Source organism: Agelaius phoeniceus, chromosome 4 (genome assembly GCF_051311805.1).
Source record: "Agelaius phoeniceus isolate bAgePho1 chromosome 4, bAgePho1.hap1, whole genome shotgun sequence".
NCBI classification, from domain to species: Eukaryota; Metazoa; Chordata; class Aves; order Passeriformes; family Icteridae; genus Agelaius; species Agelaius phoeniceus.
This window is the reverse complement of record NC_135268.1, coordinates 13,555,122-13,581,746: the sequence shown is the minus strand read 5'-3', so window position 1 is coordinate 13,581,746 and position 26,625 is coordinate 13,555,122. Positions and strand designations below refer to the sequence as shown.

Here is a 26,625-nt window from a genome sequence, read left to right as displayed (position 1 = left end):
TCATGGAGTCTGTTCTTTTTGCCATCAGCCCAGCCCCATGGCATCACTGTAAGTGCAGCTTTACCCAGCAGTGCTCCTAGAGCCTCCTCAGGACAGGCAAGGCTGTGATAGAAGCAGCAGGACTCTGGAGCCAGTCAGCTTGCTGCTCCTGCTCTCTGGGCTTTCCAGTCTGCTGAGAGAAACAGGGCTCATCTGCCTGCCACATTTGGAGGGAGGGATAAACAGGAAAAGTCGTGACTGTGTCAAATTCCGGATGAACTTCTGCTTGGACTGCTTGTGCTGTCCCTCAGGACATGATCTGTGGTCTTCTTGTGTTGGAAGTGCTGGTTGATTAGACCTTTTATTCTGGTTAGCTTCCTTGGAAATTCTTGGTTCTTGCACCTAAACTCAGATTAGGTAGGGCCTTGTTTTTCCTTTGTTTAAAATGTGATTCATCATTTTCTGCAAAAATTGCCAATGAAAGATTTTTCCATATTCTTCAGTCAATGCGTTTTAGGAAAACCTATCCTAATGTTTATCCCTTCCTACTTGGTATGTAAAGTAGGCTTAAGTAGCTAGATATGCTCATTTGGTTTGGGGGTTAGTTCATTTGTTGCTATTAAGTATTTGGCTTATTATCAAACGATTTTACCAAGTGTGTAACTGTGCAGCTTCCATTAATATACTTCCAGCCCTATCACACACAGATCATTTACCCCCATAAGGCTGAAGCATTATCCAATTACCAGCCAGGTTGCCATGGATTACATCAGAGGGGGATGAAGGAGATGCAGTCAGATGTTATCAAACAGGGTAGGAAAGAGTTTGAGATCTTGGCTTGCTCAACATGAGAAGCAGAGTTTCAAGCAAGTATCTTATGGGGGAGTGAGAAATGGAGAGCAAGGAGTGTTCTGGTACTGTCTGTATCCAAATGACTGTGTCAGTGCTTCAGCACTGCACATGGAGCCAGAGCTTGTACACCAGCACTTCCCTCCAAAAAACTGCAGTTTCAACCTGTATGGATTTGGTTTCTTTTCCTTTTTGCCTTCTCCCCATCTGAGAGAAAGCTGCTTGATGGGGAGAGGGGAGTGCAGACTCCCTTTTTGGAGGTAGTCTAACATTGCTCTCAGAACAAAAAGCTGATGGAATTGCTCAAGAAGCAAGGTGAGTTGGAATTTCCAAACTAAATAGTCCCACTACTGAAAGTTGGAGGTTGCGCGGTAGGGAAGAAATTCCTGACAGGAGTCATAAGGCCATGGATACATTTCATTAGCTGACTTTGAAGTGACCTTTTAGGTTTTCTGGGTCCCGACTGAAGCACATATTCGTGATGAGTATCAAAAGCTTCACATTTAAATGTGCTGGAGAAATATGGTGCATATGAAAAAAGATGAGGTGGTTTGTTGTGGCTCTTTCAGCTGGAATTTTTTAATAGCAAAATACTCCTACTCCAGGACCCCACACAGAGATGAAGGCCATAATGTGTGCAGTGCCCAGGGTGGGCTTCCCAGGTCAAGTGCAGAAGTCTCCTGAATTGCTGTAAAGAGCAAGAAATGGTCTGTTGTCCCTGTGGAAGATCAGTGTTGTCTGCTGGGATTACTGTAACAGTTCAAATTGCCTACTGGTTGAGTGTGTTTCTTGACCCAAAACCAATCCCATGGCACAACTTTTGGTGGGATGTTTTTTGTGGGTTTTCTTTCTCTTTTCTCTAGTAGTAGTTACAAACAGTGTGCAATTGAGGAATAGCTGTGTTCAGTGTGGAGTGTATCAAGAAATATTCAATGTTGTAGATTTCTATTTTGTGCATGCATAGCTGTGCATGCACACCCTTTGATATCATTCAAAAGTGATAACTTCAGATTGCCTGGCCGGGGTAGTGAAATATGTGTTTATGATTCCAGGTATCCCAAAGTTGATTACAGCTGATATGGTCAAAGAAGGTGCAGCTGTGATTGACGTAGGCATCAACCATATCCATGATCCTCTTACAGGAAAAACCAAATTAGTTGGGGATGTGGACTTTGAAGGTTAGTGAAACACTCTTTATACAAATCCATTGGATAAATATATTGAAGTTCATGGCATTCACTCATGGTAAGTTTTTGGACTAGGTAGTGTCTCAAATGAGACTGTTTTCAGTTTTTTGTGTTTACTTAAATAAGAACACAAATCTATCTGCTATTAAATTGTTTGTTAGTTAGGAGACAAAGTGTCATTTTTAATTACAGGTACCAGCAACCCCTAAGAGACACAGATGAGCTCTTTGGCAGTGGTGTAGAAGGTGCTTGTGTCCAGTTCCTTTAATCTTTTGAGTTTGTGGAATGTTTGAAAAGTAATCAATGAAAACAATTTCTGCTCTTTCTCAAGCATAGGGTCTCCTGCTGTTCATAGCAACTATTATTAAACCACAGCTTCTCAAAGCCTCCTTTTGTTCTCCTCCTCTACACTTGTCTGTGAAAATGATAACTTGGCTTTAGAAATATGCTTTATGCTAAAGTTTAATGTGGGCTCATCTAAAGTGCGTAATATCTTGGTCCAGGCAAGCCTAACAGATAAAAATTGTTGTTATATATTGATCTTTTTATGTTTAACTTGTTGCAGAGCAAGTTCACAATGTAACTTGATTAAATATCTCTGCTCTGGAGGAGCTCCAGACTGGAATAGCAGGATTGTTGCACTTATTGGCAGGGTTGAGTGTGGGAAGCTTAGACAGCATTTACCCACATTATTAATGGTTCTCAACAGTTCCTTGTTTTGATAAGTATGAAAATCACCCACAGGTTTTTTTTTCCACAGTTATTAACATCTTGGCTGGCATAATGTTTCAAAGCTTAATTATATTCAGAATGGTTTTAGCCAGCTGTGTGTATTTCTAATTACATCACTCCCTTAGTTCGCTGCTGGTTTTATTCATCATGCATGTTACCTGTCTGTTGAAGTCTGTGAAATTACCTGCATGAGTATAGCTGAGCGACTGTCTTGGAATGTGTTTGGAAATGTGTAACTGGATGTGTGCAACAGAGCTCCAGGAAAAATCTTTTGGAGGACAGCTTGAAAAAAAATTTTTTCCCCCTTATCCTGCCTGGATTTCTGGTATCACAAAGAAAAGGTTCTATTTTCTGTTTTCAGAGCTGAACTAAAGTTCTCTGTAAAGTTCTCTGTACTAAAGTACAGAGAATTTTGAGGTGTTTGGTTAGCTTTAGCAGGTAGGGGAGGAAAAAAGCTGTAACTTGGGCAGTGTTTCATGTTAACCTGCATCCTTCTTGTTTATTTCTCTTCAAACACGGGACCTTGTGCCTGCAATAAAGGTGTAGATTCAGTGGCAAGGCCATGATTCAGAGTTTCAGCAATGCCCTGTATCTGTCTCGTCATGTCTGCTGTGGGTTGTTCTCGAGATTTCACCTGGGGGGAGGGAAGATCCAAAAAAGAGGGAGGAACTTTAGCTTGGATTATGCCACTGCAGTTACAAGTAGCATTTCTCTGTGCATTGCCAAAGGGAAGCTGTTGTTGGTTCATTGGTATCGGTGAAAGTTTCACTGAATCTTTAACAACAACAAAAAATATCCCAGTGTATACAGTTCTGAAGACGAGCAAGTAAACCACCCTTGGCAAGTACTTGATCTGGCAGTTAGGAAATGGAACAAGCCAGCAAGTTTGTGTAGCAAATAATTTTATCCTTTTCCCCCATTTAATCACTTGGCTGAATCTCTATTTAAGCTTGAGTGAAAATGGGTTTTGCAGGTTGAGGCCAGGCACATAAATGGCTGGCTTGATATGTGGCACCTGTGTAACATCACATAGCCCACCAGTATCTATTGTCTCTTCATCTACTTCTTTAGGAGAAAAATCCAGCAGTGGAGAGTGAGAAAGGTTTAAGTGGGCAATCAGAGTTCAAATTTCATTTACAAAAAATAGATGGAAGTGTCTTCCTTCACCAGGTCATCTGGCTGAAATGTTCCTGTAGTGGAAATTAATTTTATTAGGTGGGTGGAAGGTGTTTTGATTCAGTTGCTTATCTTGCCAGTACTTGGATCCCATCTTCTAATCTCTGCAAGGTAGGTGAGAGAATTGAAGTTATTTATATCTCTTTAACAACAAAAGGGATGAATTTAGTTTCTTTTTTATGTCTTTCATTGTTAAATTCAGTGTACACATTTGTGAAATTAATGGAATGTCTTTAGTGAACAGTATTTGTGATTTCCCATTTCCCCACATGTCCTCTTTATTTTGACACTCCAAACTGTGTGCACATCAAAAACCAGTAGTTGTTTGGTCCAGAATAGTTTACTGTGCAGTTCCCAGGTATCTAAAAGAGCAAGAAAGGAGAACACTGTGCATGTGGAGGTCAGCTGCAAAGCACTGAGATATCCAGCCTGATACTGCAGGGATAAATGGCACTGCATGTGCTACTCTTCATGTAAAACCACCACAGCACATGGAGAATCCCTGCTTATGTTAAGAATTCTATCCTCCGGGTAGTGGCTGTCCTGCCTTCTGGAGGCATCAGGAGGAAGAGTGAAGTTCCACGAACGAGGAGAAGCAGTGGCATCCCTGTGTGATCCCCAGCACCATTTTAGCTGCTTTTGGGGCAGCAAGTTTCAGTGACAGAAAGGGAGATCTGTTTCTCTGAGCAGCCTAGTGCATGTGTGGGTGCACTTGGCCCTGTTTTATACACTTTTGTTGCCACAACTATAATGCCAAGGGAGGAGGAGGGCTACAAGGACCAGGAACATGAAATAAAGCAACAACTTACCCAGAAGATTTAGCTGAAATAGCTCTTTTGATTGGAGCATCATTTCCAGGAGTAACTGGTAGAGCAGGCTAGTAACACGCCACAGTAGTGGTTCACCTTTGCAGGTGGAACTGGAAATACCAATGAAACCAAAGTTGCTTGTATTTCTTTACAATTCCTTCCAGATTTTTGGCAAACAGCAGTGCTGATTGTTCGGTCTCGATTAGATGCCTATGTAGAAAAGGTACCCTTTGTGTGAGATTTTTGTTAGGTGGTATAGTTGTGATGTGAGTGGAGGGCTTTACACATGAGAACTGTTCTTTCTGACTGGACAGTGTGAAAGAGATTGTGGAGAATTGGTGCCACCATGAGCAGGGAGGGATTGCCAGCACTCAAGAGCAGAAGAGAGAGCTCCAACAAGTGATGGATGTGGTCTGAGGTGATGGGTGTATATTATGCATTTTCTCTGAATGGGATTACCCACCACAGTCTTCAAATCCAATTAATTAGTGGAAGTGGTGGTCCTTCAGGTGTGTCTTGCCAGCAGTGTGCAGGAAGCCTGGCCTCTGTGACAGCTACTGCATCTGATGGTGTTTGCTGCCTCTCCGCGTTCATTGCGGTACCTGCCTGGCTATAGGCTGCTCCTCACTCCTTGAATCTTTTCCAAACTAGCTCCCTGTGCAGCTTTCCCAAACAGTCATCATGGAAACAGAATGTGCATGGTTCCAGGTGCTTTTGCTATAACTTTAGTTAGTTCCTTTTGCAGTTGATTTCAAAGGTCTGGCATTTATTTGCCATGGAGAAGAGCCCAGTCTGTGTGATCAGGTCACCACATCGCTGCCCTGCAGACCTTAGGGGAACCATTGCCTGTTGTGCTCCATGACTGCAAGGAATGAATCAGAAGGTTGGTGTTAGGCTGTGATAGAAGCCAGAAGGCTGCTGGCCAACGGGGGTCAGTGAGCTGCTGCATGTCCTGTCAAGTTTCTCCTGCACAGAAGAGGGTCTTGTTCAGCAGTGTCACTGGTACATACTGTTGGAATTACAGCACTGCACCAGAATTCCTTAGTTTTCCTTTATATTGCAGTTAAAATAGCTACAATTAGAGAAACAAGGATGAGAAAAAGAAGGTACTCTGAGAAATGGGGTAGATGCTTGCTGGTTGGCATCCCACAGTGCGTAGTGAGAAGAATCCCAGAACGTGTGGAGCAGAACATAGGATATCTAGTGTGGCTGCTGAGCACATGATTTCACACTTGGGCAGTGCTGCAGGGATCTGGTGTAGCTTTACGGGGACTCGTAAAGCTGTGTGGAAACAGTGCTTAGGCAGGAATTACTCTGCATCACTTAATGCAGATGCACAGGACCCAGAACTGCCTTCAGGTTGAGACTTGCCATTGGTTTGTGTGATTAACCCTATTAGGTGTCTGATGTCCTCAGCTTTAAAGGAACCTAGGAATGAAGGGCTGTCTCCAAAGCAGTGGATCCTGTTTTTCAAGGAAACAATCTACATTTCATTTCTTCTGAAGAATCAAAGGAAGATTTTGAGGTTCTACAGAAGCTGCAAAATAGCAGCTCCTCCCCCATAGCTGTCTGATTTGCATTTTCCAGATTGTCAGGGGAAGGCCTGGGAGACCAGGGCCCATCTGGAGAAAGCAGGAGAAAAGCTGTGGACTTTTTTACATTGAAGTAACTGAAAGTTACCTCATTCCTGAGAAGCAGAAGCAGGACCTGATGGACCTGACAGCACACAAGCTCACCTGCCTACATGAGATCAGACACACATTTATGTGGTGTCTGAGAACTGTGCTTGGGCCTATTTCACTTGACCAGGAAAAGTCTATTGATGTTTTTGAGGCCAAGCTATCTTCCCCCTTTGGTCTCTGGCATTCATCTTGGAAAATTGCACTCACCATATCTGTATTTACTCTTACCAATGGAAACTTACCAGATGGCAATTTCCCCAGCACAGACACCTGTTGTGTGTTCAAAAATCTGGATCAGCTCTTGTGCATAAGCTATCTGGGTGGTTTTATGCTAACTGACAAGAAATTTGGCTTCTGCCACACCTCTCCACAGGGATTTCCATAATGGTATAATATGGGCAGAGGAATTCCCCAACAACTTGGGAAAACAGTGCACTGTGTGTTTCCTGCTGGGTAGGGTTACTAACACCACAGGCAATGCATGCTGTACCTGACAGTGACCTGACAGGCATTGAAAGCCTTTCTTGAGGAAAGACAAGGTCTGGTTGTGGGTTGTCCTCTTTGTAGGTAAGGTGGGAGTAGTTTGAATAACACCACAAAAAGAGGTAGGTAACATTGCAATGAAAACCATCATATTTCGGTTTAAAGTGCCTACAGTACTTTCTGTGTGAATGGCTGTGTTTTCTTCAGATGTGGGTACATTTCAATAATTATGACATTAATCTGAGAATTCATAGTAACTGTATTAACTCTAAGCACCATTCTGCAATGGTAGGTACTTCAAAATAGTATGACTGTTAAAAAGGTTAATTGTTTGTGTTTGAGAATATTGAGAAGTAACTGTCATATGACATCTTAATTAAATTTGTTAAATTTTACATCTGAAGAAAAACCACATTGTAGCCTGATTTCCTTTCCATATATTTTAAGAGTATATCTGATAGTGCCAGTCAACAGGGTAATTAAAACCCTCCTGGTTGTATTTACCAGCTCTCCTCAATGAGGGTTGAACTTCTGTTCTTTAGTTCAGTGAGATATTTGCTGTTAACTTCTCAAATGCTCTTATGAGTTCCCTGCCATGGGGGAGGTTCAGACAGCATTTTATTAATTTCATTTATGTCTGGCTCCTCAAATCTAGTGAATATCATTTCCCAAAATCCCCAGTGTCCAGTTTTTCCAATTCTTTTGTAATATTTCTTTTCTTGAGACCTTATTCTTGACAGTTAAGCACCACATAGATTCCAGAGATTCAAGATAAATACACTAAAAGCAGTAGCAAGTGATCTTGTTTGTTTCAAAGCCAGGTGCCTAGTTTTCAGTCTCTTAATCTCTTCTGATAGGCAGGCAGAGTCTTCTCTGTAGGGACTTCAGTGAAATTGAATGTGTTTCTGTCAGTTATGCTTGCTTAGGTGTCTCCTGTGTGTGAGTCTTTGAAAAAGCAAAGCTTCTGTAAGTGGGGAATGATTTACCAAGAACTTATTGCTAAGCAAGCCAAAAAAAGCCCCAAACTAACAAACAAAAAACCTCTCATGCTGGTGCCCTAAAAAAACCCTGACTCAGTATTAACAAGGTGAGTTCCTACAAAGTTGAGCAGAATTCCTTTGCCAACAGCCTGTAATTCTGATCCATGGCATTTTGCACAGTAGATAAGAAGATCAAGCCAGGATTTATTGCTGTGTTGTATGAATTCCTCATACAAACAGGTTAACTTAAATGCACTCAAAGTGTACACTGAATTTGACTAGTCTAACATGGCTAATGGTTGGAGCTACTTCAGTAAGATTTTCCTTTGTGATACTTCACAGAGAACCTGCCCCTTTGCATCCTGGTTTAACCTAGGCACCCTAGTAAAACTAATCTTAAAAAATAAGTCTTTGCTGGAGGAACTGGGTGTTTATGGCTGAAATTGCAGTGGAAATTCTGCCGCTAGAATTGGTTTTTTTTTTTTCTTGAAGAAAACTCTCGTCCTTGTCTATAGCGTGAATCAGAAAAACAAATCAAACAGAAAATTGTACTCTCTCCCTCTCCAGTTTTAAGTTTCTTTCTATGATCTCAGGGTGTCTTTATAGCTTGTGGTATAGGAGAACAGATTATGGGACAGAGGGAGTGGGGCCTCATCCCTAATGAGGTGCAGCTGTGTAAAACAGGTGAACATTGTTAAAGGAAAATGAGCAGGAAATGCTGAGATGCATTGACCAATCACAAAGGAGTAAAAGGCCACACAGGCGTTGTGCATGTGAGAAGCAGGGTAGAAAAGGTTGTACTAGGGCGTTTAAAAATGCTGATGCTTGAAACCATTTGTGGTGCTGGTTGTGTGTCCTCTGTCACGTGGGGGACAGAGGCTGACTAGGTGACTTGGCTGCTGCTGGTCTGCTGTGGATGGCAGTAGTTCCAGCAACCTCCTGCTCTGTGTGCTGCTCCTCAGGAACATAGAGCTGGGGGGATCACCTCCTTACCTACAGAATGGCATCCCCAGCTTCCATAGCTCTGGATATTGGAGGTGCAGTGTCCCAGCTGACAGATGGGGGTGATGCACATCCACATCCATGCTGCTCTCCTGGGCTCATCCTGACTTCTTGTCACACAGATGTTCCTGGGACAGCTGGTCAGCTGTGTCACAGGGGCAGAAATTGCCCCTTACCAAAAGAATTCCTTGGGATTAACCTTCCATCTGTCTGAGCACAGGCTGTGTGAGTGCCTGCGCTGCCATGGGGAGAAGGCAGGGTGCTGCAGGGAGATCAGCTGGAACGGGTTGTGCAGCCCTGACCCAGAACTAGCCCTGGGTGATACATTCACATTAGGAGAAGAACCTCGCAGCCCCAGTGCTGGCCATGTTCCATCCCTGCCCTGGCTGCAGTCAGGCTTCTGCCCTGGCTGATCCCTTCCCTGAAGTACCTGCCAGTCACAGCCCTTCCTGCATATGTGGGAAAAAAGGTTTGGAAATGCTCTTAGTCAATGCCTTTTTCTCTTTTCTCTTAGAAGTGAAGAAGAAGGCTGCCTTTATCACTCCGGTGCCAGGAGGGGTAGGACCTATGACTGTTGCAATGCTTCTGAAGAACACACTCCTGGTCGCTAAAAAGCTCATTTATTAGAGCAAATGGGTTACCTTGGAAGAAGAATCCGGGTTGTTCTATTTATTGATACACAAAACACTTATTTTTTACTATAAATATATTTATTTCTACCTTGTATTTATTTTTTCATGTCAGGTATGTTAAATCTGATGGTTTATAAAATGTTCAGATACTTTGTCTTTCCTCCTACTGACTTATTGTGAGCAAAATTGACTTGGAGAATGCAGCCTACACAGGTATGTTGGCGGTAGTGGCCAATTATGTCTTTGAGAATGAAGAATGAAGCATAAATTACAATTTCACCTATGTATTGGGGCAGTTATTAAGGACTTGTAAACACTTGGGACCTGTTCAAACAATATAAAAACTAAGACATGCTAAATATCTTTCAAATCCGTGGTTTGGGTTCTGAGGTCACTAAGCACTCTGGATGTAGTTCAGGGTCTTTAAATACGTTTTTTGAACAAGTAGAGCCAGCAGTGGCCAGGCAGTAATGTTGACATGAATACAAATGTTCAGTAAATGTTTTAAAAGAGTCAAGCTTGAATGCTGGTGAAATTCTCACTTGAAACATCTGCAAGAGGTAAGCATGAATAAGTAGCTAGAATTGAGACTGGAGTTATTTTTTTCCATGTCTGGGCAAATTGCTTTGGTGCTTAATACTGCCATCTCATAAAAACCCCTCAAACCTGACCAGTTGATTGGGCTGAATTTTATTGAAATTGAATGGAATGGTATTGGAATTGATTGGAATTGAATGGACCATAGTTAAAACTATTCTACATGTACAACATATATAGTGCAGCTGGAGATCAAGAGGAGGAGAAAACCAAAGCTTTATCCCTCATGAAATATTTGTGTTAGAACTTTAAGCCACTTAATTATTCTCTTATTTTTCAAAACTGTGTAAAGAGGGCTTTTTTTAATCCATGTTGTAAGCCTTGCCTTCAATGGCCACAGTATTTTGCTGCTTAGAGAAGAGCACATGGGATGAGATCAGTGTGCCTCTATTCCCAAAGCTGTTTCTTGGATGGGTCTAGAACAGTTACTGCTGAGATACCAGTTCAGCTGAGTGTGTGCACAGTGACATTCCCACTGAAGGCACTGGGTAGACAGTTAGGACGTCTACATCTTTATATCAGCACCAGGATTACTGATTTATTTTCATCAGGAGCCATAGGTGTTTGCTATTGGGCTATAGTTAACTTGGAAGGGGAAGGAAAAAGACTGGTTTAGTTCCCTTGTTGTTAAAGGGGAAAATGCCTTTACTGTGATAAGTCAAGGTGGAGCATCCTTTCCATGCTGACTGTTCTTGTGATGGATTTTGAGTTTGCTCTAGCACGGTGTTTGCAGAAGTTTGACGGGATTATTGCTAAGTATACAGTGCCAATGGTGCAGATGCTTGTCTTTTTAAATGTAGGTGGTAATATAAATTTATGTGGTAATCTAAGTGGTAGGAGGATGAATGCACCTATGGAGACTGTACTTGGACTCATCAACCCATGACTGAAAGATGGAATAAAACTTATTTGCTGTTACCTTGGTCTTGCTAGAGGGTGTTGATGTGGTTTGGGGCGTGGTTGTGTTCTTCCTTTGTTTATTGTATGTTCAGTCATTGCTGTGTCCATCTGCTTGCACTGCTGTTTGTTTTCTTTGGTTTAACTGTGATCATCTCTGTAATTTTTGGCAGAGTAGCCATTTAAGGCACTGTGCCTGTGTTCCTTGAGCGAGCCTGCCTGTGTCATGCCCTCCAAGCAGGTCACTGTGCATGGCAAGTCTTTCCCTTGATCCTGTGGGAGCTGGGTTAGCATTACAGCACAGCCTCTGGGGCCCGGGCTTGGCTCCACTACATGCTGTCTGTGGAGCTGCTGGAGGCTTCCATGAGAGTGCTCTCTGCTGGGAGAACATCCAGAAGGAGTATCCAGAGGGAAGTGCCCATTAGACAACCCAGAAAGCAGGGTGGTGTGCCTGACCTGGTCAAGGTTTGTCCAAGGACAAATGCCCTGTGGCAGACAGAGGACAGCCTTGCCCACTGCAGCCTTGTCCCAGGCCTACCGCACCTGCTGTGCTGCCTCATTACAAAGCCTGCCCTCTGATTCAGGCCAGATTAAACTGCCATTGTGCAGCTGAGTGTTGAAAGCAAGGCTCACCAACCTCATCCCTGCTTGGGACTGATAGCAGAGGTTATCTGGGTAGGCATAAACACTCCTGTCCATCCAGGAAGTGTGCAAGTTGCACTCAATCAGTGTGCAGGCATGCAGTAATTCAGGATAGTAAAGGAAGGGAAAAGCCTCCTGGAATGCAGTCCATGAGCAGGAAAAGGCAATAATTAAAATATGCATAACTAGCTTGTGTTTTTCCCTGAACACATGAAGTGGTTGGATGTAGTCCTATAGATCACTGAGGAGAATGCCATGGAGAGGGAGGATGTGAGCTGATTGGAGTTACCAAGGCACTTATTAAAAGGCTTTGGGTTTTAAAATCTAAAAATTGTGCAATGTTTTTGTTGATTGGAGCTCACAGTTGAGGAAGTGAGAGTTGTTGCTGAGGTGAGCTATGTACCTCTCCTTTGGTCAGTCAGGTTGTTGATGTCTCAGTGTGTTACTGAACTGGGATTTTCCAATTAACTGCTCTAGTCTGGGCACATCAGTACCCTTCAGAGAGACCGGTCCTGCTTGTTCCAAGCTGCCTGTGACCTAGGAAGCTGGACAGTGTTTGGAGTTGTGGAGAGTGGTTTAGTATGAGAAGCATGTTTGACAGGTCTGTTCTAGAGACCCTGCAAACACTATGTAACAAGTATGAGTGTTTGCATTAAGCATAGTCACTTCTTGGAGAGGCAGAGATGGGCTTTTTTGGCAGAAATGAAGGGATCTGCTGCTGTAGGAGGCAGCAGTTTACCTGCTCTTTCAGCCTGTGTTTTGTCACTGCTTGTGCCTGGCCAGGTCTGGACTTGTGCCCTGCAGCTCTAGCCAGCAATCCCAGGCCTGCCACCGGCCAGTGGGCTGCCTGGCTTCCCGGGCTGTGCACAGCCAGGCTGAGTGGAAAGTGATTAGCACAGCCCTCAGGCTTGCAGGGCCTGGGATCAAAGGCCTCCCGCTGGCAGCCACTGATGGAGAACACCATCCATTATCTTTGTGCCTGATCGCTTCCTAATCTCGGCACTAGCTGTTCCCGCAGTTCCTCTTCTGGATGGCAGGGACTGAGAGACGGGAGGACCAGGGGAGGAACATCAGCAGAGCAGGGACTGGTGTCTACACTTGAACTCCAGTGTAGCATCCTGAGGGTGAATATCCTTCTGGAAGTAATACAAGACCTACATTGTGAGGAGAAAAAAACACTACACTTTCAGTCGTGTTTTGTTTGGCTCACCTTTGTTTGGCTGGTTTTTTTGTTCTTCTGCACTGTCAAATTCTGGGTCTTGCTCTAAAACTGCGCCTTTATGCCCACAGGTAATAGGAAACCAGGGTTTCAAAAGAAAACCTGATGCCATTGCTAGATAATAGCAGTTTCCTAAATAAATGTGTGGTTGCCCCGGGGGTTAGGTTGTTACCAGATGCACCTTTTCTTGATTGGTGAGAACAGGAGATGACGCTTCCTGGAGTATAAGTGCAAGAGAAAACACGGGAGCACAGATAAGCACAGCAAGCAAGCCACCTGGAAAGAAGACCTGAGAAGGTGTTAAAGTAGCTGCCATGGCGTTTGGAATGCTAATCTATATTTTGCTGAAAGGTAGGTTTGGAAGAGGCTTTTCTGTGTTGTGAGGTGCCAGGGTTTGTTAAACAGAAACAAAGCCTTTCTCCTTCTGAGATAGGCAGTGGGGTGGGAGGTGTGCAGAGATGTAGGGAGCAGAGCTACTTCAGCCGTTTGAAACCTGGATGAAATTTTAACTGATGGGGTGTAATTTAGACTCTGAAAATAAGCTTCTTAAACTGGTAAATAGGTGTAAGGTTGTACTATGCTACATGTATCTATGCTGTAAATTGTGCAGGATAATAGAATGGAGAACAGAATGGATTTGTATTTTGGGACGTTTACAAGCCATTGTTGTCCCACAATCATAATTACACTGTGTTAAAAGGAAGTTTGAGGCAAGAGTGTTTTAAGTGAATTGTTACTGTATTGATGCCTTCTCTGGGGTTTGTTTGAAGTGCATCTTGTATGAAGTGCTTTCTGGGTGAAATGAACCTTGAATAGATACACTGAGTTTTCTGTTCCAGTAAGCATCTATTTGCATTACACAGCAATGGGGGCACTGAGTGAAGAGTCCACTATTACTGCTTCATCCCTGAGCACAGACTTAAGGATTAATTGGACAAAAAACAACGCTGAAGGTATTGGTTTTTTGTTCTGTTTGTCTCTGTTAATCTGTCAACTGGGGGAAAAACCCAACCAACAAAATAAAACTTCCACCAAAATCTGTGATGCTCCATCCCTTGGACACTGTGGGATTTGTGAGACAAGCTGATTTCTTCATGGAGTCTTTGAAGCCTCTCTGGAGTAAGGGCTGCCACCCAGCTGGGATAGGCTCAGCAATGAGCTGCTGAAGGATCATTGAACTCAAGTTTAGTCATGATTTGAAGGATACATTTTAAGGCTGATGTCCAATTTCTGTTACTTTCACCTGGTGCTTGGTTTCTGTCTGTGCTCAGCACGCACTTCAGTGTGTAGAAGTGAGAAGGAACAGGCACAACGTCAAACAATGCCTGTCATGAGTTGTTACTCACTAGTTTCTGTCTTTGTTGCAGTTTTGCTTTTGGCTGTCTGGGCTTTCACAGCTCTCATCTGAGTGCTGGCTCTCTCTCTTCTTCCTTTCTCTTTCCTGACTGAAATGTGAACTCAGGCTCTTTTACCTGCCAACCTCTGAGAGCAGAGCTGTGTTTATCCTGCCAGCTGCATTGATGTTACCTGAGATGGTGGTGATGTCATTGCTTTCAGAGAGCTCTGCCATCTGGGAATGAGGTTTTGGCAGGTCAGTAGAGAGGAATCTAACTGTGATACTTTTTAGTGTCTCTGTACTTTGAAAGGTGTATAAACCTACATACAAATAATCTTCTGTCAATTCTAAGTCATCACAGGATGTCTTCCAAGCCTTTTTTAGTAGCTCCATAAGCTTTTTATTTTCTCATAACAAGTCCAGCTGTTTTGTTTTCATTTCTGATCTCTTGTAGTAGCAGAGTGTTACATATGCATTCATCCACACACATACTGTATGTGTGGGCTCCTTATATATATATACACATAAAATACGTATACACACACGTGTATGCATGTGAAATCGGTAAGGTGTTGGTTTTTGACTGCAGTACTTTGGTTTATCAGTGCAGCACTGTGGTCTGGTTTAGTCTGTGACATGATTCTTGCTGAGCTGCATACAGCAAACAGGAGGATAATGAAGTGGAAATACCCTGTGGCTTGTTAAGTGCCCTGTTAGTGTTGTTTCTAGAAAGCAGGAGCATTGGGTCATGTTTCTACAAAGAGGAGGCTTATTTACAGGGTCATAGCCATGTCTGCAGTAGTCTGTGAACCTTTGTGGCAGCTGGAGCTGTGGTAGTCAACTGGACACCAGCATTTTCCTTTAAGAGAATTCCACTCAAAGGTAGTAAAGGAGGCCCTGGAGCTGGGACTGAGCCCTTCCCTGCCTCCTCTTTCCCACTGCCTTTCCTCCCTGATGCACCATACTTGTGGACTGAGCTGTCATGGTCTTACTGGCTGATCCTTTTGTTGCCAGTCTGTTAGTTTTGGCAAGCCCAGGCTTCCAAGTACCTGTAACCCTGATTTCATGTCAGATCTTGCCAGGTGTATCTATTTGAATGACTCAGTTGCAGGCAGCTGTCAAGTGCTTACATGGCATGTTTCTCTCTCCTCATGTGACATGAAAGGGCACATGGACCTGTTTATTCAACAGCTTGTTTAGTATCTAGGCGGGCAGTATGATAGGAATTAACATAATGCTCTGGGGCAGGCTAGGAAATCATCCTTTTTGTTTTTGAGACTCATTCTTTCAGAGGTAATTTGTACTTTTGCAATGTCAAAATAATTAGCTCACGGAATTTTTGTGTGTAGACTTAATAGCTGATGTTACCCACAAGCTGTTCCTCCTGACAGCGAAGAAGGAATGTGCTGGTCTGTCTCAAGTGCTTTCTAGGCAGGCTGCTGCTCCGGGCTGACCTGGGTTTCTAATGACACTGGCACTCAGGGAAAGGGGTTCCTGTGCCTGCGCAAAGCCAGGTTTCCTGCAGGTGTGGGTAGGTGGAAGTCTGCCACCTCTCGGCAGAGCTGGCATGAGCAAGGAGAGATTTTGGGATGTGGCAATACATCTGGTCGAAGTTGGGGTAGAGGTGGCTGGGGATTTTGTGCCTCTGGGGTGTGAATTTGTACCTTCCTCATGTTTATTTTCTTTCTTCCCCTCGTGGAAGAGATGGAAATGAAAAACTAAACCTGTGCAATAGACACCTTCTCAGGGCCTAGCAGGAGAGCAGTACTTTGGGCAGTGGGAAATGCTGGCTGAAGTCTCCCATTGAGAGATATTTTTAGTGATTTTTTTCCAGTGCACTTTGTGCTGAAATGGTGATTCAAAACAGTTGGTGCCTGAGTGTTTGAGGAGGCTCCTGGGAAAAGTGTGCACTTGCCATTGTCTGTTTTCTGAAACTCTTCCCTGCGGAGCTTAGGTAGCTGTTCTGCAGGTTCTTTAGACCTAACCAGAGTGGGCTTTTGAGAGTCTCTGGCACCCTAGATCTCCTTGGCATGCTGAGCCCTGCAGCTCTGCTGCCCACATGCTTTACTTTGTGCTTTCCTCATCAGAGAGCAGTGTACAGTTCTCTTGTGCAGCCAGTAGGGTCATCCATCTCTTGTCCCAAAATCTGTCTTTTCATCCTGAAAACTGCCCTTTCTTAACTCCTTCCTGGAGTCTGTCCCACTAAGGCCTGGTCCTTGGCTGACTGTGCTCTTAGCCAACAAGCCTGTCTCCAGAGATTGTCAGCAACCTTCCCAGAGGCAGCCCAAAAAGAGTCAGAGCTGGATACTAAACTTTTGTTTAGCTAGCACCAACTTCCTCCCTTGCATTGTGTTTCTGGGCCCCATAGTGTGAAGAGAAACTTGGGGGTAACTTTTTCTCTGTGGAAGGATGGCTAAGATGCCCTTTTCTCAGCCATTAGAAGTTCATTCTGAAACAAGACATGCTTTCCCCACCTCTGTCGCTTTTCTGAGGAAGTGCAGTAAGCCCATGTGTCATTTTTTCAAGCAGACCTGAATTGTCACTTGTTCTCCCTAGGTCTCATGCTAAGCTGGGCGTCTGGTTACTCTGTCAGGTTTGAGAGACACTGTTCTCAAATGAATTGTTTGATCTGAGTGTCAGTGATAGCATCATGCCTTTTGGGTGTCCAAACCACATCATTCACAGCTCAAGCTGAGAGCTGCTGTAGCAAGGACAGCTGTTTGCCATTGCTTGTTGCCTCTGATAAAGCTGCAGAGAGGAGGAAGGAAAAAACCTCCAAAACTACTTAGAAGAGCACACAAAGGAGGTTCCTGCAGTTAGATGGTTCAGACTGGAATTTGATTGGGAATTTAGGGGGTTGGTGCTGTTAATCCTGAAAAGTGTGTGGTGGGCTCACAAGTTGCCCTCAAGGAGGCTTGAGGCTTGTGTGCGTGGCAATGGTTCCATGATTGTACCATCTCCAGACCTAGATTCAGCACTTAGTCAGAAAGGAAGGGTTCTGCTTGCTGTACCTTTGAGTCACCTTTGTTGGGTAGACCTTGTCACCTTGCTGCAAGATGTTATTTTTGTTGTGGTCATAACTGAAAGCTGCTGTTGACATGCCCTCTGTTAGGAAATCACCTTCAGCTGTCACTGAGGCAGTCCCCTGAAATAGCAAGTCATTGCTTGGACACCCCACCCCACCAGTGATTCCTGGAACTGGGTAGAGAGACCAGTTGGAACAGATGCCTGCAGTGATGGCAAAGCTTTGGAGCTTTCTCCTCACCTGCTGCACCCCTGTTCCTGTGACTTCTTTATTCCCATTTGAACCACTGTGAAAAAGGGAATAAGGTAGTGTTTTCTGTGTGAGAAATGTGCTTGCTGACCCAGTTGTGTAGAATTCAGCACAAGTTCACAACCTTGCTGACCATGGACTGTACTTTTGCACAGCAAAACCAACCAGGCATTCTTGTCAGCTTAAAACTGTCCTGGGACACTCAGCTAACATTGAACCATGGAGAAGGGAGGGGAGGGAGGAGTCCCACCATTCATCCTCACCCAGAGCTTATAGGCAGGAGCACCAGAAGTGCAATAGTTTGTCTTGGGACAAGGAAAAATTAACTATTAATTGAATCCAGACTGGGAAGGATATTGTGAGTAATGCAGTGCTCTCCTTGTGTCCTAAACCCCTGCTATTACTGGGGAAGTTTTTCTGATTGCATTGCAGATTGGATAGTGTTGATGTTACCTTGTGTGAATCTCCCATAGTAATTTCTGTACATGTTGCTCAAGAGCAGATGATTTAGTTACAGTTAGTGCTTTCTCAAAGCTGTGCTGGACTGTCTGGGAAGCTTGCTCTGTTCGGTGCTTGACTGAACCAGCTCACGAGACACCACACAGTAAATTGACATATGGAGTGTTTGCTGCACAGTGTCTGTTCTGTTCCAGGTGTGAAAATATGTTCAAACAATGTTCTGTCCTAAAAGTAACATGACTTTGTTCTTTTTCACAGTAGATTATTCAGAGCAGCCAAAGCTCTTGAAGCTGATGCAGACCTGCCTTGAGGAGCACCACAGCTATTGTATCAATGGGCTCTGCGCCTTCCACAGTGAGCTGAGGAAGCCCATATGCAAGTAAGGAATGATGCCTGTTATACCCTTCTTCAAAAATGGCACTGGCATTGATTCTTCATGTGCTGCATGTGCAGCTTCACAGTGTCAGTCAGATATTTGCAGGATTAAACTTTGTCACAGATCTGAGTGCTGTGGTGTTTCAGGACTGCAAACAAGGCTGCAGCACTGTGCTAGTGGAAACTGGAAGGGAGAGGGGCAATTCACAGCTTTGTAGGTCACTGCCATGGTGCCATCTCAAATCACAGCTGGTACTGGAGTTAGTAGTAGAGGAATCAATACATGTTCACAGTGAGTATTAAGAAGGGAACAGCACCTTCCAACATACCAGCTCCAACTGCCTTATTCCACAACTCCATAACAACCAGAACCATGATGTCCTTACAGTTCTCTAGGATGCTTAGTGGGCAGCCTTGGCCTCTGGAGACATAACAGCAGCTGAGGATCTGCAGAGCACAGTGCTCTTGGTCCACACCCTGCACAACCAGGGGATGTTTAGACTGTGTTGCTTGCTGTGACTGCAGTACTCAAGCGAGCTTTAACCTGGATAAACTGGGACAACTGGTAGTCTTGGTGGAGGGAAGAGGTTCTGAGTGAGCACCAGGTTCAGCCCCTCCTTGTTTAGACTTCCTGTGATCTGTTCAAAACTGATGGAAACTAATGTGTGTTTGAAATAGAAAATGAAACATGCTCTGAATGATTTTTGTGTGATGTGTATTTATTTTGTAGGTGCCTTGCAGGTTATAATGGAGAGAGGTGTGAACATTTAACACTAAATTCATATGCACATAATTCTTATGAGCGCTACATTGCTGTGGGGATTGGGATTGGAATACTGACCAGTGGAATACTTGCCATCATCTACTGCTATGTTAGAAAGAGGTATGGGAAATCTGGAGCCTTCTGATTACATTGATCTGAATTTCAATGGGCAGAGTTTTAGGGGCACTGGGATTGTGTCTTTGCCTGCTACTAATCTGTGGTGTGATTTTCAAAGAACTAACTCTCTCTACTTCTGATTTCTGATCTACCAGTGGTGCAGTTGTCTGAACCGTGGGGCTCCTCTGGGCTGCCCAAGCGAATTAGGGGGCTAGAATTTGGTTCTGTGCAGGCTGCTGCAGTTTCAGGTTTGGCTGATGCAAATCACATGCTGGTGTCTGCTTTAGATGCAGGAAACTGCAATCCCCCTACAAGGTGTGTGTGGGTGAGACGACGCTGTGAAGCCCTGTGCTGGAACTCTCACTGGTTTGCCTGCTGAGGAGGAAGGCCCCCGTGCCATGGACAGGTGCCCCGGCCTTGCAGAGGAGATGAGCCCAAGGGAACGGCGGAGGAGTGTGCCAAGGGAGCTCCTGCAGCACTGACAGGCTCTGGGTGTGGTTGAAGAAAGATTTCCTCTCTTGGGTGAGGGTGGATGGTCCCCAGGCCCAAGCAGCTGAGGACACTGGCAGGCATCTCAGCACTGTCCCGTGCCTAGTGTTTGCTCTGGGGGGGAGGACTGGTTGGTTTTAGCAGTTTTCAGTCATTTCAAGCGCTCATACAGTGTTCTGCTTTGGTCTTTTGTGTGTTCTGTTTGGTTTTGTTTTCTTTTTTTTTCTCCTCTGGAGGATAAGCACCACCTCCCTCATAGTGGAGCTGTGTTCTGGACATCATGCACTGACCACTAACCATTTGGGTTCTGATTGTGTTGTCTGCTGGCTGTGTGTGTGGATAAACAGTCCTCTCCCAACCCAATGGTTACCCTTGGTGTGATGGGCCACGTATGGGCTTCTGGTGCCATAAAGGACAACAAATGTTTTGGACTGAGGAAAGTGTCTGGTTCTCAAAACCATCCTTAAATTAAAATATAGAGACTAGGCAATTCTCCTGGAAAATCAGACCATGACACCTCTGGGCATGGCATGTTCTTATTGTTTTCGTAAGCAAAGCAACAGGACGCCTTTCTCAAAATGGATTATGGAGTGTGCTTGTGACAAAGAACAGTCCACTTCCCAAACATCCTACAGCACGTCTTCAGTTCCGTGGAATTTCAGGCAGAACATTGCCTTGCTGCACCCTGATTCCTGCACAAGACTTGAATTGCTACAGAAGCTGGAATTTTGGTATGAAACTTCACTACAGTTTTTCCCAGGAAACAGACTTTCTCTATTCCATTTGCACATTATGGGAACAATGTGACCACTAAAATAAGAAGTTATTTTAGGGATTCAGTTCCACCCTGGACTAACAGATTGCATATTGGATGCTTGGTTCCAGTCATCTTATCTACAAAAAATTGGTAAGGTACAAAGATTTGGTTCAAGGAAAAGGGAAGAAAATTAGTTCTGAAGATGATGGCACTAACTGGGATGTCTCACAGACAGCTGGAGTGTTTGCCATGCTGATGTGACTAGAGATGGCTCTCAGAGATTTTCATTTCAGCTGTTGCACGTTGTAGACTCATCTGCTGTGCTCAGCCATCTACCAGAGAAAGGCAATCGGTACTTTGAAGTCTTGTGGAGTCATATTGGCTCCTAAATTCAGGTGCCCTGCTGAAAGCTCAGTTTTTTGGTTATGTGAGTTAATTTTGACAAGAGGGATGCATGTTTTTTGGTTGAAAAAACTGTGTATTTGTGAGACTACAGTGACAATGCTGAAATGTGTATGAAAGGTGGGGTTTGAAAGGGTAAAGGTGCGTGTGGCATGTCAATGGTCTGAAGTTCAGGGGCTTCTCATGTGGGCATGCTCAAGAGTAGCTGAGCCATCTTGGCTCTGTGATACCAGTAAATAAAACAGCACATCATACACTGTTTGGAATCCTGTGTAACAGAGGGAGCAAGGAGCATATGCACACACAAAAAGGATTGCTGGTGAGGAGTGGATGGACACCACTCCTCTGCACATTGACACCGTTGTATTCATCCCTCAGCCTTTTTGTCTTCATCTCCAGTCAAATCTTCAAATCTTTGCACTGCTTGTTTTTTTCCGTTCTTCTGACCTTTTCTTAGGTTCCACTGCTGGGTAACTTGTGTTTGTGACTATCTTCAAGTCAGCTTTTGGTAGTGGCCCTATCATTTTGTGTCACAACATGTGGTGAGAGGGCAATTAGGCACAAATTACAGTCTGCATAGCCTCACAAATGCAAAACGCCCTTCACCCATCTCACATGGAAATGGAAGATGTGCATGTCATTAGGAAAGCACAGGTGAGAGATCCTGCTTGTTGGTCTCAGGAGAAAATGGTGGAGCTGAATATCCAAAGGATGAAAAGCCTCAGGGTTTTTGTCACATGAGTGAATCTGCCTCTCCCCAGTGAGTTGTCTCTTGTGCTCACACTGCTGGTGTTGGATTCACTTCCCAAGGACCAGCCCTTCTCCATTGCAGAGGCTCTCTTGGAGCAGACACACACCCTACACAACTGCCTCAGGGGGTCTGTGCACTTGGCACACCAGTTCTAAGGGCATGAGTTGGAACATCTGGACTTCACCTTGCCCAAAGAGAACTGTTGGAGAGATGCATTTTGTTTGCATGTCCTCTTACTGATGTTTGTTACACCCCTTGTGTACCAGAGGCCAAGCAGGTGCCCTGCAGGATGTGCAAGTGCCTTTTCACTGGTATTTACTCATTGCAGTGAGCCATTTTGTACCTACAGCAACGTACTCTGACTTGATTTTTTCAAGTTTGGTTACTCATTAGTGAAAAGGAAGGTCTACTTAAGGGCCACAATTCAGCAGGAGACTACATAGTGAAATGTTTTTCTAGTTGGCTTTCAGGCCCAAGGAGTCTTTGGAAGTGAGAGTTTGCTGGTATTTTTTTGCCAGTGGAAGAAGTGGAGGGTGAAGCACCAGGTAAGCCTATGCTATGCAAAATGAGACTTGGTATCAGGACAGCATGAGAATAAAATAGAAACATGATGATGGGAAGAAGGCAAGGCAGGAAGGAAAATAAGGTGCTTGCTTTATTTTAGTTCTCTTTTTCCAAGTGGAGTCACGGCTTCCAGCACAGTGTTCCTCACCCCCAGGGTGCTGTGTGCCCACCCTGCAGAAGCACAGCCTCAGAGCAGGCCCCAGCTGTGTGTAAGGCATGGCTGCCTGACTGACTCACGGTGCACTTGGGCTGAGGGAATCTGCATGGCCTCACATTGCTGCAGGGAGTCAGCCCTGCTGAGCCCTTCCTTGATAAGTGACAGATGCTGCCAGTCTGGAATGGTGTGCTGCTGCTTACGGTGCTGAATTTCCTGCAGAACTGGCCTGTCAGAGGATCAGGATCATCTTTCCTAGCTCATTTATCAGGCTCAGACTCTTTGTGTAGTGGCATAATTAAGAGAGTCGTAAGCTTCTCCTTCCCTTTCCAGCTGCACGTGCCAAGAACTGTCATTTCAAGAGGAGCCTCTGCTTTATGTGACTTTTAGGCAGGGCTGCTTCAACTATGGGAGGCAGCAGCTTAGCAGGGGTAAGCCAGAGACATCAAAGACCAGGATATTCCTTTCTCAAGGACAGAGCGCTTGCCCTGTGAATGATCCAGGCTGGTGGAACCACACTGGCTTTTCCTGCAGCACATCTCTCATGCTGGGTTGCCCTTAAGCCACCCAGCCCTGAACCTGCTCCACTGGCATCTGCAGCCACTGTGCAGGTGTGCTGGGCTGCCACTGGAACATCTTCCCTGAATTCAGGTCCCATTTTCTGCTCAGCTGTGTGGGTGGCCTGCAAGTTTCCCTGATCCCAGCAAGGTCTGCTGCAAACACTGAGATGTAAGCCTGGGGACAAGATGGCTTTAAAGACACTTGATTTGGTTTTGGAGGGAAGTGTAAGGAGCTGAATTGATGCTCTGAGTGCACAGTGTCCCTGTCCCTCCAGCTGGTTGGGGCACACTGGTGGCTGGCACACAGGTAAGAGACAGTTTTTCCTTGGAGGTTTTCTGTTATTCTTAGTAACCCATAGTATACTTGGAAAATGACACACCAGGGTTTGTTCTCCATCCCGCTTACAGTAAAAGTACAAATCTCATTGGTGCTGCTGCAGCAGTGCAGCCCTGCCTTGTGTTTGTGTACTAAGAACGAGCTGCGAAACGGATCACTTCTAAGTGACTCTCAATTTCATGGAAAAAAAACCACCAAAACAAGACCCCCCCCAAAAAAAACCCAACTGACTCTCCCCTCCACCTCCAACAAAACCCCAAAACCAAAATCAAACCCAAAAAATCATATTCCTCTTGGCAAAAGAGCTTTGTAATTCTGTATACCTGTTATGTGTTTTGTTTCATTTCTGGTCCATGAAATACACGTAGCATCCCACAAGGAGAAGGCTAATTTGGTAATGCAATTGATTTCATAATTAAGTTCAGAATAACTCCTGTCACCCCTGAAGGTTGCAGTTCTTAATGGATTGCCTTTAGACCATCCCTAAGAAGCAAGGCTTTGAGAATGATGTTCATTATTCTTCTGTGAGTTCTTTTAAGAAATGCTGCTTGGGTAGATCAGTAACACAGTAAGTGTTAAGAGAGGGGAAAGATGGGTCAGATTTGGTAACATGCAAGTTTGATGGCAAACAGCTAGAATGTCTTTCTGAATATTCATTTCAGTTCTCTCTTGTGTGATATGAGTGCAGATTTACTATTTGTGTTTTAACTTTTAGAGCTGTCCTGAAAAGTCTCATGGCAAAATCTAAGTGTTTGAAAGCAGACAATGTGCAGGATTGATGTGCAGATAAATAATCTGAAGGATTCAGATTCAGTCAGCTCCAGCCTTGTCAGAGGCAGGGTCTTCATAGCCCTGCTGATTTCAGTGACTGCTGGCACGGAACCCAGTGCTGGCTGCTCCGTGGTCTGTGTGTCACAGAGCTCTGGTGTGGCTGCTCTTACCTTCCTGAGCCTAGCTCGGAGCAGGGAAACGCCTGTAGAGGTCCCTATTGTACTGCAAATCCAGGAAACCGCTTGGGACTCCTCCTTTATGACCCGGTTGAGGAACAATGGCAAAAAAGTGCAGGTACTCATTAAAATCTCAGTGTAAGTAGTCATTAATTATCATGACAGCAATAAAATCTTGTACTATGATTAGACTTGGGGCTGCTCCTACCCTTGCTGAACTGAGTGGAAGGGAGAGCAGGTTCTGTGAGCAGCAGACCTGGTGAGCTGGAGGAGGTATGCATGAGAGGGAACTGTTCACTGGGCTGCTCTGGGAGCTCTGCTACTCCGGGCCCTTTGGCTCTTGGCTGTGCAGGTGGGAAGAGCTCCCTCCCTCTCTGTGGCTGCCAGGGTTGGGAGCTGGGCACAGGCTGGGTTTGGTTCAGAGCAAGGTTTGACTTGGTATGAAGCCCATGGCCTGTGGGCAAGCAAACCTCTAAATGAGAGGTTGCTTGAGTCAAATTAAAATTGTAATTCTGTTTTTCATAAGTATAAACATAAAAATAGCCCATGAGACACAGTTTCAACAGACAAATTAGGGTTAAAACTGCTCTAAATGCTTATTCTCTGGAGCAGTTTGGGATGAGCTGAGCTTGGTAGTTGAGGTATGTCTTGCATAGCCATTCTGGAGGAATTTTCCATTTGATGGTTTGGGGGTTTTGCCCCATTGTAGAATTAGGGCCATCTGTGAATGGTCACCTGCCTTAGCTCTGGGCTCAGTTTTTTAGTTCATAAAAAGGTTAAAGGTATCCAAAGGTGAGGTTTTGATTCCATGTCTAAGGCCAAGTCAATTAAATGCTAATTTTTAATCAGAACTTTGTGTTGAATTTATCTGGTTGGTATTGGCAAGGAAGTTTCCTTGTATAGATTCCCTAGTGCTATTTCTTTTATGAAGGTGTTTTGTCCTTTAATAAGCAGAAACACAGTTTACTGCATTTTCAATACCTGATATTCAAATGCCAGCTGTGTTTCCTGGCTAGGACTGAGCAAAATGTGGCATGGCAGCATTGCCCGTTATGCTCTTTGCATAAATCTGTTATGCTCTTTGCCCTTTTTTTAATTGTTGTTCAGGTTTTTTGTTTGGGGGGCACAGGGAATGCAAGAACCTTCCTTTTTCCTCCTTCTCCAAGGCTGTTGTGCAGAGAGGCCTCTCCACAGCTCCCGCTGGCAAACAGCACAGCCGGGCTCGAGACACCAGAGGACAGGGCTGAGCTTTGCAGGAATGTCTGAGTAACTTGGGCAAAGCTAATTTGTTTGACATCATTTCAATACGTAAGGCTGTCTGTATCCCATTGTTATGGCAAATCCCGCGATGGATGGAATTTTATTGACTCGTGCTGGCTGCTCGGCAGAGCCCGGCAGCGGGTTTGGCCAGAAGCACTGTTCCAGGAGCTACCTTAATAGGTGCCAACACCGAATTCAGAGGCTGTGTGGCAATGTAGGGGGATAGAATATAAGAAAATAAAGATAGGGTAGAAAGTAATTTTACCCCTAAGGAGTTGCAGCTGGGCCAGTTATCAAAGACTACAAGCAGGCCTAACTTTAATAGGCCACAGCTGTAACCAATGAGAAGAAGAGTCTTTTAGAGTGGGGTGGCTGGTTGAGAAGGGAATTGGAGTTAGGTGGCCACTTTGTGAAGAAGAAAGAGTCAGTGCTCTGAGGAGAAGCCCACGAGAAACACCAAGAAGGTCTGAAACTTTTGCGATAAGGAGACAACAGTATGGAACACCTGCAGTAAGATGACCACAGAGCCACAGCGGGGCCTCACAGAGAGCTGTGGCAGCCTTGCCACAGGGAGGACCCGAACGCTTCCCGAGCGCATCCCTGGTCTGCCACCTCTGGGCAGGATGAGTCAGGGACACGGGCTGGGAGGGGGACCTTTGGTTACAGGTCATGCCAGAACATGCAAGATGGGGCTGAGAATTTTCTGCTTTTCCTCATCTTTTTTAGTGGCTAGGGCATTGCATGTTCATGGGTGTTTCTTGGAGGGATGCTCTTCAGGCAGGCAAACTCAAGGAGGGCCTCCAAGTGGCCTTGTCTGTGTGATTCTTGGAAACTCAGCATCTCAGGTGCCAAGTTTTTGGGTGTAAGTCTTTGTAGTTCTGACACAGTACTTCAGGAGCTTAATCTGCCTTGTGTCTCAGGATGGATGACTGCTGCACTGCCCTTTCAGGCTGTCCGGGTTTGCCAAAGCAAACCAATGCCCTGAAACAGGCAGGACTCCCAAGAAGCTGAAAGATGAAATTCTCCTGCCCTTTCCCCTTGCTTTGTTAATGCTTCTCTTGACTTTGGTGGCATGTTCACGACGTGTCTTGTGCAAATAGATATGAAAGTTCTCCCTCGGGCACTTCTCAGCCGTCTCCTGAATTCCTTTCTCCATCACTAACAACGTTTTCCATCAAGATTACAGCAGGAAAAAAATGTTCTCTATGGGCTAG

General features: G+C 44.7%; 1 protein-coding gene across 5 annotated transcripts in view; it reads left to right on the top strand.

The window, feature by feature from the left end:
- Positions 1–21,104, top strand: part of LOC129120876 (bifunctional methylenetetrahydrofolate dehydrogenase/cyclohydrolase 2, mitochondrial-like) — a 35,284-nt gene extending 14,180 nt beyond the window's left edge. The window contains exons 7-10 of one of the 5 annotated variants that reach the window (XR_013181979.1): positions 1,881–2,006; positions 13,071–13,217; positions 13,730–13,819; positions 14,329–14,457. Coding sequence is in view for 2 of the 5 variants with exons in the window: in XM_077176913.1 (XP_077033028.1) it covers positions 1,881–2,006; positions 18,194–18,314; positions 19,041–19,193; positions 19,478–19,532 (455 nt within the window). In the remaining 3 variants the exon portion in view is untranslated. Of the gene's footprint in view, positions 1–1,880; positions 2,007–9,393; positions 11,027–13,070; positions 13,218–13,705; positions 13,820–14,233; positions 14,458–18,193; positions 18,315–19,040; positions 19,194–19,477 lie in introns of those variants that run through there. The other 4 variants (XR_013181981.1, XR_013181980.1, XM_077176913.1 and 1 more) reach the window with 4 other exon arrangements.
- Positions 21,105–26,625: the final 5,521 nt, after the last annotated feature.